The sequence below is a fragment of the Lithobates pipiens genome, unplaced genomic scaffold (assembly GCF_037356315.1).
Source record: "Lithobates pipiens isolate NorthernLeopardFrog02 unplaced genomic scaffold, aLitPip1_a1.2 Scaffold_16, whole genome shotgun sequence".
In the NCBI taxonomy this organism is placed as follows: Eukaryota; Metazoa; Chordata; class Amphibia; order Anura; family Ranidae; genus Lithobates; species Lithobates pipiens.
This window is the reverse complement of record NW_027507748.1, coordinates 553,318,341-553,330,678: the sequence shown is the minus strand read 5'-3', so window position 1 is coordinate 553,330,678 and position 12,338 is coordinate 553,318,341. Positions and strand designations below refer to the sequence as shown.

The following is a 12,338-nucleotide window of genomic DNA, read 5'->3' as shown; positions in this document are numbered from 1 at the left end:
GATTGGAGCAAGAATATAGTTTTGCCATGGAACATATAGGCGAGGACTAAGCAGAACAATGTGCTACAGACCGATGAATCGGAGATAGTTGTCTGACTACAGTAATTAGACATGTTTGGTGCAAGCCAAAGAAAGCATTTCAGGAAATGAACCTTGCACCAACAGCTAGGCATTGTGGTTTAAGTTTGTGTCTTCAGAGCCTGGGCAGATATGGTCCTTGTTTATGAATTCTGTGTCATACCAAGTGTACTTGGTCAGAATGTGAGGTCATCTGTCCAGTAGGAGATTGATCCATCAATGAAATAATGGTTGATGTGCACTAGCAATTCCACTAAGGAATGACTCAAAAAATAAGCAATAATTTGTATTAAAATTAAGGGTTGGGGGTTAAAATCTTTCATGCTGAGGAGACCCACAATCATGTAGCCGAAGGTGATTTGCAAAGAGTCAATGTCAGACTGGTGGGGAATTTGTGCAATGTAAAGACAAAACATTTTTGCTCAATGGGACAATGCTGGCTTCTGAGGCCAAAAGTATACTTTTTTTTTTTTTTTCCCCACATCACACAATTAAAACTATTGACATTTTGGCTGAGTAAATGATTGAAAGGTGCATTTTCCTTGTGTTTTTGCCTTTTCTGTAGGCCCTGTTTGAGTGATAAAAATAAGCCAATTTATATGGTGTCTACATACTTTCACAAGACTGTCAATTATTTCTGTATAGAACCTTCTCAGTGTAGTTTGAACTCTACCTGCATTAACCTAAAATGTGACCACATTTTATGTCTTGCATTCGTTTGATTTTTATATATATATATATTCTCTATCGTGTGTATTTTTTGTCTAATGTTTTTCGTCTAATGTTTTTCGTTTTTCTTTATAGAAATGCCCGACCTCGAATAAAGAGACATCCTGTGCTTTTGGGAAAGGGGTGGGAGAATGGGAGGAAAGAATATTTCGAAACACTCTGCAACAGTTGCCGATACCCAAGTTGTAAATACAGTTACTGAGTACTTCCAGTCAGCCTTGTTTGTCTATCACCAAATGACGCTTATCAGGGTTAGAGATTATGATTGTACAGGACATCCTTCAATCTTTTCCTGCTACAGAGCTGCTATGTAAAATCATCTTAACCACCGTGCATGTGTTTGTAAGTGTTCTAGGACTTGAGCATCTTTTTTTGAAATGGTTTTTAATATTGAAATTGTTTTGCACAGCAATTTGAATATTCTACGACATGACATTACAAAAACTGAAACATGCTTTTAGGTACCAAGGACCATTCTGAAACTTGTAACTTTTGGGAACATGGTGCATCCCAGTTCCCTTCCATTTTGTCATTGTTGGTTTAAAATAAGCTGTGCTTTTGATTAGATGTGATGGAAGCTTTACCAGATTTGACGAACTGGTAGAAAGTGAACTAGTAAATCTAAATACTATTGTGCCAGAACATTTAGGCTTTCTATTACAAAAACACATTATTTGGATCAATATTGCCTTTTTGACGTGCTCAGCAATGGCATAGCGTACTTTAATTTTCATGAGAAAACAGATTATATAAAAAAATGGCTCGTTCTGATTTAATTGAAGAGCCCTTTAACACTGAAAGTGCCCAGGCGTTGGCGATAAAGCACTGCTTTATTTTGCGGCTCTTTACCATAGTTTTAGCTGCGCCATTCAGCCGCTAGCAGGAGTGGTGTATTCATCACTTCAACAATGCTGCAAAAAAGGCAGGATTTTTTTTTTTGACGCAGTGCACCAGTTTGAAAGCACTCTGGCTTTCATACTGGGATTGCAGCTGAGGCTTTTTTCAGATGCTTTACAGGCACTGAAAAACACCTCCAGTGTGAAAGGGATCTAAATTGTTTCAGAAAGCAAGTTAGTCAGTATTGGGAGCTTTCCATATCCAGCATTGTAGCACGCCGCACTACATCAATTGAATACCTAATATGCTGCTTTGACAATGGGCATAATACAGTAGATGCCCTAAATATGTACGAGAAAATCTTATGGTTGAATTGAATTCTGTTCCTCCAAGGTTAGTGATGAATAAACCACCCAACCTGTGAGTCCTGTACAATTTAACTGACCCTTTCCATCTCTACATTGGAAGAGTGTAGACAACTGTACATTGTTTCTCTCATCAGTCTGTACATTTAGACCAAATTGTATTTGCACTGTCACAGTATATATTAAAAAGGAAAGAGTAACAATGTTTATTCACTATTCTGTTTTTTGTTTTTTTTCTTTTTGATCAGCTGAAAAAGCCTACGTTGTATTGAAGGGGATTTTTTTTAATTGTTTGCGTTATTTCTAATAAACTATTAATAGACATAATTATGATTTAATTTTTTTTAAGTGTATTTTGTTTATACATATAGGTTAACTGAAGTTTGTCAAATCATATTAAGTCTGCCCTTGGCTTTTATTTTTTGTGAATTATGAAAGATTCCAAAGCGAGTAAAGGAGACCTGGGAGCTACAGTACTAGCTTGGCATAGGCTGATTAATTTTTGCTTTACATAACCCTAACTTCTGCCCAAGTTGATAGTAAAGCCTCGTCCTAGTCATCAACTGTGACGTTACAGAATATAAGTTCATCATCCACTCACTGATGCACAGACCTGCTCATATCATTGGTGAAGGCTAGAGTAGTGATCAGTGCTACTGATTGTTGTGCTTTTTAAGGACAGTTTCCCGCACAGTATTTAAGTATTTTTTAACGAAGATATTTTTAAGATACAAAATCAATCTATACGACAGTCTATACATGTGAAACTTATTCACAGAGACAAGTGATCATAAAAAATAGTTACATTTATTGGTTGACAAAAGACAAATATTTGCATTAAATTAAAATATCGATTGCGTCACATGAACACCTTGACAATTAATGGAGACACCAACAAAATGGGCGTATAGTACTTAACTTATCGCCATTATCACTTCTCGGTAGAATCAATAACCTTTTGATGATTGACAATTAAACAGAACGTCTGTATTTCACACGTCCAACCATTACTATACTGCAGGTAAGTGGTTAACAATGTGAAATAAATTAGACATTTGTTTGTCAATAAAATTGGCATCTATGCAAAAAGAAATTTTATATTGAAAAATTAAATTTAGAGAAAAATCTAAAAGGCGGTTATTGATTCGGGAGAACGATTTTCAATAGAATAGTCAAAACATCAATATTTAAGAGAACATAGAAGATATAATAAACAAAATATTTACCCATTCCAATATGGCTATTGGTGTGGCTTGTTGGTTACCAGGATTTTTAAGATAGCTGCCGTGGCATTCAACATGGATTCTCTTACAGAGGAATTACTTTGTGTGACCTCCGAGTTCCAAGGAGCAGGGATCTTCATGAATGTAAAAATGTGTATTGGTGCATGAGTGTCAGTTTGTCTGGGAGTCTTCCAGTGTCCCATTCCCGTCCCCCCCCCCCCCCCCCCCGGGTATGTCCCTGAGCTCTCTCCTATGGCATCTTTCTTGTTTCTTAAATATCCTCTTAAACAAAAATCATAAAATTATACTAAGTTCTGCCCAGAAGGTATGTGTTCCCTCCTCTTTGGCAGGCAACCTTTCCCAGGAGTCTAATGATTTTAAGGTCATAGCACCTTCAACCACCAGGTGTCTCACATGTGTTTGGTGTTTTATCTCTTTAAGTTAATATTTTTATTTCTATAATATGCGTTCGTTTTTTATATATGTTCTAACGAATATATCTCAAGTGTTCAGGAATCATGGTAATCGATATAATAGAAAATAAGCTTAACATAATTTTGAATAATCCCCATTGTATAAAATGGTTATATGTATATCAAATCTTTAGTCCATTTAGAATGGACACAGGTTAGATATAGATCAATCAATATCGCATACAATTATCTATATGGATACATGTATAATTCGGGTATCCAATCAATATTTGTTTATCTAAACATAGGTTAAATTCTTATACAGTTATAATCACAATTATGTTTTTCATAATGCTAATTCGTTGCTAAAACACTTCTATTTATAATTATACATTCATATACAATTCCTTTATGACAAAGTTCTTTAGATCATTAGATACTAAAATTATAATCTCTTTTGTGACCTACACATATCATTTGAATGACTTGAAGTACTTTTAAAATATGTCTGACTTGCATATCCCTCTAACACCATGTTTTGAGATGGACTTTGAGCAGTCCAATAAATGTTTAGATAGCTGAGCTGTGCCCTTCAAGTCCCTACAATTCACACAATAGGTTTTGTTGGACAAGGTGTCAGCTATTGAATTTTGTCTTCATGGTTGTATATTGTCCAAACAGTCTTCACTTGCTCACAATGGGGTTTTCTAGTTAAGGGCTATTTCCGTGTGATCATTACTTATGCAAGTTTGGTCTTCTCAATCTAACCAACAAAATAAGTAAACATCTTTTTGTTTTGGTGACAAGTTATCATTGTTTCAGCACAGGGTTTGTAAAACTTTAAAAGATAACTAATCCCCTGAACATTTGGGAAAACATGCAAGATCATGTATTTTGCTTTAAAAGTCTCCAAGAGGGTAACCGTTCAATAATATCAAAATTATAGTTCATCCATTTATTTTTTATTTATTTTAGGCTTACTGAAATCTCTCATCTCTGCCAGTGAATATTAAATGTATTTCTTCATGAATTCACAACATGATGATCTGGCATATAACTGTTTTAGAGTAGCGCTATAGGGGGAAAAATACTGACTTGCTGCAAACTATCACTAGCATCATTACAGCAGTGTCCCGTCCTCCACCCACCTGTTTTATTACCTTTTTGGTCCTACGGGTATTTTTCCCAAGTGTTCTTCCAGGACAGCCCTTGAGAGATGGAGCTCCTCCCATCGACACAGGAAACACATTGCCACAGTTCAAAAGGCGGTCCCTCAGGTCCCTGGTCAGTCATTTGTGTTTCCTCCGTCGGAGGAACATGTTGCCAGGAACCTGGAGGCCCCTCTCAGGGGCTACCTGAGAACCTGCAAGCCATAAGGGACCGGGTCCTGTTTTTTGGCTGCAGTTGGGTCCATACCTTTTTTCTTGTGGCTCGGGTACCGTCCAGCTGAATCGGAGCAGACCCGTTACCCTCCTCCTTCCAGTGCCGAGGTGGCCAGGGGCAGAATGACGCCGGTTTCCCCCAGGAGCGGTGAGTGGAACCTTCCATCTCTGCTCCTTGTTGCGGTGGGGTCGGAGACGCCGAGCGTCATTTCCGGCGGAACCGCGTCATCACTGTGTGCCGAGACTTCCGGTTCCGGGTCTCTAGGGTACAAGGAGGAGAGGGAGAGCCAGCACTGTGCCTGTACAGTCCCGACCAGCGTCCAGCAATACCGGACTAGCGTCGGGATCCGGAGCGGCAGAGGGGGACCATGGAGGCTATTCCCCAGGACGCTCTGGCGGAGACAGGCACCAGCCAATCCCAGGTAGGCTGCTGGGCATGCTATTACTCTGGTGGAGTGGTGGTGTTTGTTGGCTGGGTTCTGTAGTGCCCCACGGTGGTGGTTAACTCACAGTTAAGGATGTATGCAGTTGGGTGATTCTAAGGAGGGACAATGGAGCTGACGCTAAAAAATTCTTTGTCTTCTTATTTTCAGGCTAAAGAGCTACCAAAGGAAGACGAGGCAGGCCGCAAAAAGTGCCCTAATTGTGGGAATAGGTTGTCCTCTGGCTCTAACAAAGCCCTATGTAAGCAATGCATTGCAAGCTTGCTTAAATCTGAGGCAGATTCCCCCTTAGCAAAATTTTTGGGCTCCTTTAAAGAGGAAATGGCGTCGACCTTTAAATCCCTCCGGGAGTTAATCACTGACGTAGGGTCAGCTGCCTCCACGAGTAAAACAACTGCAATCTCCTCCTCACCATGCCTTACAACACCCAGCTCAGGGGAGCCCCGTATGGTCAGGGAGCCTAGCCCCACGTTGATTAGCCCCGATTCCTCTGACACAGACTGATCAGGAAGAGGAGCAAGCAACATCTAAAACCTCAAAGTATAGATTGTCTCTTGAGGAAGTTGATGAGCTAATGGGTGCTATCTATGATACACTGGAAATTGAGGAGGAAGTAACTCAGTTATCCAGACATGATCAAATGTATGAGGCTCTGGGGAAAAAGAAAGCAAGGGCTTTCCCTATACATAAGGTGCTTTCTGACCTTGTCCTTAAGGAGTGGTCTGAACCAGATAAAAAGGTTTTCTTTCCTAAATCCCTTAAGAGAAGGTTCCCTTTTGATGAGAGCCCAGAGGCGGTCTGGAATAAAAATCCTAAACTAGACGCCCCTCTGTCCAAAGTCTCAAAGCAGGCTGATCTGGTCTTTGAGGATATGGGCCATCTGAAAGATCCAATGGACAGGAGAACAGACATTGTCTTAAAGAGGGCCTGGGATGCCTCTATGGCAAGCTTAAAACCAGCTCTAGCCACTTCTTGTGTAACTAGAAACCTGGAGTTCTGGTTGTCGCAACTACAGGAACATTTAAAAGCAGGCACTCCTAGGGGGGAGCTTCTGAAATCCTTCCCTGTGCTTTTTAAGGCCACCAGTTTCATCTGACGCCTCCACGGACTCCGTAAAATTTACGGCTATGTCAGCAGCACTTTCAGTGGCAGCAAGGAGGTCAGTATGGCTGAAAACTTGGGGGGAGACACGGCGTCTAAAACCCGCCTGTGCAGCGTCCCTTTTACAGGAGACTTAGTCTTCGGGCCTGAATTAGATTCCGCCTTAGAAAGGACGGCGGATAAAAAGAAAACCTTTCCCGCAAAAAAGAAAAATTTCCAAAGAATTTTTTTCGTCCCTTTAAGGAACCCTCTAAATCGGAGAAGAGTTCAACCCCCAAAAAACATTGGTCGGGACAGAAAGGGAAAGTTTACTGTTTAGCCGCCCCAATCAGGATCCCAAACCCCAGTGACGTCAGGGTTCCTGTGGGAGGAAGATTAAGAAAATTTCTTCCACAATGGGAAGAGACAACCTCGAACGAGTTTGTCTTAAATATAATAAAAAGGGGTCATGCGCTGGAATTCCACAGCAGCCCTCCCTCAAGGTTTTTGGTGACAAAGCTCCCAAGTCACTCAGAAAAGGCCAGGGCCTTACCTTTACTGATAGGGGAAATGGTGGATCAAGAGGTATTCAGGAACAAGGAGACGGTTTTTACTCGCACATTTTCGTGGTAAAAAAGCCGTCGGGGAGGTTCAGACTAATTATGAACCTCCGACCACTGAATCGCTCCATCCGTTACAAGAGATTTCGGATGGAGTCCATTTATTCCATAACGAACCTTCTCCAGAAAGGGATATTTATGGCCACCCTGGATCTAAGGGATGCTTATCTGCATATTCCAATAAGGGAGGAATGCCAGAAATTCCTTCCGATGGCAGTGCAGATAGACACAAAAGTTTGCCACTTTCAGTGCAGAGCGCTCCCCTTCGGTCTGTCATCCTCCCCGAGAATCTTTTCCAAGGTTCTAGGAGAGGCTTTAGTTCCACTGAGGCTTCAATCAGTCTCAATTATTCCCTATCTAGACGACCTGCTCCTAACAGCACACTTGGAGAGTCGTCTTTCTCAGGATCTGGAGTTGACTCAACTCAGCCTGAGTCGATTAGGGTGGATTGTCAGTCAGGAGAAATCCAAGACAACCTCAACACAGGAGATCCTGTATTTGGGTTACTGGATCAAGTCTGTAGATCAGAAAATTATACTGCCGGAAGAAAAGATTTTGAATCTGTGGCAGAGAACATCTTTTCTTCAATGCAGCCCCAAATGTACTGTGAGGGAAGTAATGTCGGTCTTAGGTCTTATGACGGCAGCCATTCCAGCTGTACAATGGGCCAGGTTCCACCAAAGAGACCTTCAGGGATTTCTGTTGGAACAATTAAAGGGCAGAGATCTGGAGGAGGAGGTATCGATCCCCTCAAAGATAAAACACTCCCTCTGGTGGTGGAAAGACAGGGAGAACCTAAACAAAGGGGTTCATTGGGTTCTTCCTATCACTTCAACACTGGCAACGGATGCGAGCAGCTGGGGCTGGGGAGCCCACCTCGGCTCAGGCTGGGTCCAGGACAAGTGGACCCCGGAAGAGAAATGTTTCTCTTCCAATTGGAAGGAGCTAACAGCGATCCTAAGAGCTGTTTTAGCCTTTCACCCCACAATACAGGGTCACCATCTACAAGTCCGTTCAGACAATATGACGGCTGTAGCATACATAAACAAACAAGGAGGTACCAGAAGTCCTCGTTTGATGTTGGTAGCCAGACGCATTTTTCAGTGGGCAGAAGCCAATCTGGAATCCATTTCTGCAGTTCACCTGAAAGGGGAGCTGAACAGCACGGCGGACTTCTTGAGTCGACAAAAAGTTTCGAACCAAGAGTGGTCCTTACACCCAGAGGCATTCAATCTCATAACAACTCACTGGGGAAAACCAGAAGTAGACCTTTTTGCGAGCAAAGAGAATGCAAAGGTTCCCAATTTTTGCTCGCTAAACCCAGGAGATCAGTCCCTGGCTGTAGATGCCTTGCAAACTCCATGGATTTTCAGTCTGGCTTATGCATTTCCCCCTCTTCATCTCATTCCGAGGGTCCTAGCAAGATTCCTCACGGAAAAAAACTGATTCTAGTAGCACCATTCTGGCCCAGGAGACCATGGTTCACAACGTTGCTACAATTAACAGACTGTCCGCCTCTAAGGCTTCCCTGCAGACAGGACCTCCTGTCGCAGGGACCTCTTTATCATCCACAGGTGGCCACACTGAAGCTTTCAGCGTGGTTACTGAGGAGGAAATCTTAAGGAGTAAGGGCCTGACAGATGAGGTAATTGCGACCTTACTACAGAGTCGCAAACCAGTCACGAGGGCTATTTACAAAAAAGAAAAAATTTAATAGCTGGCTGAATAGCCGTGACATAAATACGGCTAATATTCTACAGTTTTTACAGGAAGGTGTAAACAAAGGATTAATCCTAAGAACTATTAAGGTTCAGATAGCTGCCTTAAAGCGGGATTCCACCCTAAAGTGGAACCTCCGCTGATCGAATCCCTCCCCCCCTCCGGTGTCACAATTGACACCTTTCAGGGGGGAGGGGGGTGGAGATACCTGTCAAAGACAGGTATTTTCACCCACTTCTGGGCATAGACTCCCGTGGGAGTCTACGCCATTTCCTGCCCTGCCGCGCTGTCTTCTGGGACACACACGGGTCCCAGTGACAGCGCGGAGATTTCCTATTGTGCGGCGCGAATCGCGCATGCGCAGTAGGGAACCGGGAAGTGAAGCCGATTCGCTTCACTTCCTGATTCCCTCACCTAGAATGGTGACTACAGCAGCCGAGAGCCGAGCGATCGCTCGGCCTCGGCTGCCGGCATCGTTGGAAACCGGGACAGGTGAGTGTCCATTTATTAAAAGTCAGCAGCTGTAGTATTTATAGCTGCTGGCTTTTTAATATTTTTTTTTTTGGTGGAATCCCCCTTTAAGTGTGTACCTACATGAACGCTTACAGGAAAATCCTTTTGTCGCTAGATTCTGTAAGGCAATCGCTAGACGTAAGCCGGTTAGAGTCAGCAAAGTCCCATCCTGGGATTTAGCAGTTGTACTAAAAGCTTTCTTGGGGTCACCCTTTGAGCCTATCTCAGAGGCCTCCCTAAAGCTTATTACATTTAAGACAGTACTCCTGGTGGCAATCACTTCAGCCCGTAGGGTCAGTGAAATCCAAGCCCTTTCCATCAGGGAACCTTTTCTACAGATCCTAGAAGACAGAGTCATACTAAAAACAGACCCTGGGTTCTTACCAAAAGTAGCTTCTAGCTTTCATAGGTCCCAAGATATTGTCCTCCCCTCATTTTGTCAAAATGCAGCAAATGAGAAAGAACGTTTTAATTTATTGGATGTGAGGAGGTGTATTCTAGAATATCTTAGTGACAAATCCTTTCAGAATCTCTGACTCCCTTTTTGTCCTTTTTTCCGGGCAGCGTAGGGGGCAAAAAGCTTCAAAAGTAACCATAGCTAGATGGATTAGGCTAGCTATAGCAGAGGGGTATAAGGCCTTGAATAGAGATCCTCCTGAGGGTGTTAAAGCTCACTCAACAAGAGCGTTGTCTGCATCCTGGGCAGAAAGAGCTGGTGCCACCCCAGAGCAGGTATGTAAAGCAGCCACATGGTCAAGCTTTTCCACCTTTACAAGGCATTACCGACTGGACCTAATGTCTAGTCAGGATCAGGCCTTTGGGAGGAAGGTCCTCCAGGCCGTGGTCCCCCCCCCCTAATCTGGTAAGTACTTGGGGATCCTCTCAAAGGCTGTCCTGGAAGAACACTTGGGAAAACTGGAGTTAGTACTTACCGGTAACTCCTTTTCCGGTGGTCTTCCAGGACAGCACGATCCCACCCTTTATTTGATTATAGTGATGTACTAATGTTATTACCTGTTATGGTTTATATGTTTTTCAGTTCCATCCTTTGGTTCTTGGTGAATGATTGACCAGGGACCTGAGGGACCGCCTTTTGAACTGTGGCAATGTGTTTCCTGTGTCGATGGGAGGAGCTCCATCTCTCAAGGGCTGTCCTGGAAGACCACCGGAAAAGGAGTTACCGGTAAGTACTAACTCCAGTTTTTGTTTTTAACAGGGCAACAATGCTGTTCTGCGGGGAATTTGTGGGGCTGTTGCCTTCTGAACAGGGGATTTTTAATTTAAGTGGCAAAATTAATCTGAACTAGTATTCTGTAGGAGAGAGAAGACAGGTTCACTGAAAAGATGACCTGTGCTGAGAGGCTCCTGTTACCATTCTGAAAATGCTGCTTGCTTGGCTATAATCAATTCTTAGTTGCTGACCCAGCAGTGCTGACTTTCATATGCTCAAAATTCGATTTAAACTTCCAGTACTAGTGGACATTAAGGCAGCATTCTCCTACAGTGTCCCCTCTATGGGCTACTAGTCTCTGGTTTCCGCGAGGGGAGAATTGCACCACAGTAACAATGTTCAAGGTAGGTAGTCTGGCACAATATCACCATGCACATATGCCATTTTATTTTTCTAGATTCAGGATCACATACTTAAGGCTCTGGCAGCTCAGACTAGCCAGTAATTTGGCAAAACTGTGCACAGCTGTTTTCAATATAGGGTGCACGTTTTGAGACTCTTGAATACAGGGGGTGACTCCCACTGAGGTGTTATTGCTTGTATCTACACTCCTCTTAGCTGGGTGACCCTTCCATTTGCGGTGTAATTTGGCCTACAAAACCCTAGCAAGCACTGGCTTTTCACAGGAAATTAGATATAGGGGTAGGCTCCCAAATCCCCCTTATTAGATGAGCGCATCCTGCATAGTTTGCTTTGCGATGGCTTTCCAACCTGTCCCTATCTGTTTTCCCATAATCCTCTTGTTCCTTTTACTCTATATTCTCTGAAGTAATTTCTGGTCTGTTTTTATCAGTTCTTACTGGCTTGGAACACCTAGAATGCAAATGTGAGCGATCACCTTCACCTTTTCTCTTTTTGTGGGGAAGCTGTCAGATCAGGAATAGGGAGGTCCTCCATGGAGGAGTCTTGAGGTCTGGTGCCGTCTCAGATACAGGACCACATTGGGCTTCCTGGTAGATGTGCTGCACAGTAACCTAAAAATGACCACCTTGATTTCTTCTTTCCAAAGATCACTGGATTTGTGTCCTGGTAGTTGCACAAAAAAAAATTCCAACTCTTTTTCTGATGGCCCATTACATGCTGATTGGGCTCCGAGAAGGTGTTTTCACCTCTGCAGTGCTTCCCTCAGCTGTACCCAATGGAAAAGAAAGTCTACAAAAAAGTATTGTTGTGCTTTTTAAGGACATTTTCCCACACAATATTTATTAAGTAATTTTTTTTTTTTTTGGGTTAAACACGTATTGTTTATTGAACAGTATTGCATAGAGTACAATCACAGTGGCAAACACCAAACAATCAAAAAGTGTTGCGTCAGAACCATAACAGTAAATAAAGAAACATTTCTCCGTTGCAATAGACAGTTTGGATCACAGCTAAACAAAGTCATAGCACATACATGTCATTTACTTCAACATTACATCAAAGTTCCTGATCACACGTGGCAGCCTCTTGCAACCACCTATCCCAAATTTTATTGTATTTAGCTGGGCATCCCCTATTTTTTTTTATATATGAATTTTTTATATGGGAGCGTGGAATTAACTTCCCGTTTCCAGTCCTCCACCCTGGGCGGAAGTGGTCTCATCCACTGTCTAGCTATCACTTTTCGAGCAGAAAACAAGGTTTCCTGCAGAAAAGTTTTGGTAAATTTATCCAATACTTCGGGAAATATCCCTAGGAGACAGGGTTTGGGGTCGAGGGCTAA

The 12,338-nt window shown here is 42.6% G+C and overlaps 1 protein-coding gene across 1 annotated transcript in view; it reads left to right on the top strand.

Moving 5' to 3' along the window:
- PTGES3 (prostaglandin E synthase 3) overlaps positions 1-2,336 on the top strand; it is a 29,702-nt gene extending 27,366 nt beyond the window's left edge. The window contains exon 8 of the mRNA XM_077483476.1: positions 883-2,336. Within this exon, the coding sequence (XP_077339602.1) occupies positions 883-902 (20 nt within the window). The 3' untranslated portion in view covers positions 903-2,336. The remainder of the gene's footprint in view (positions 1-882) is intronic.
- The last annotated feature ends 10,002 nt before the right edge of the window (positions 2,337-12,338 follow it).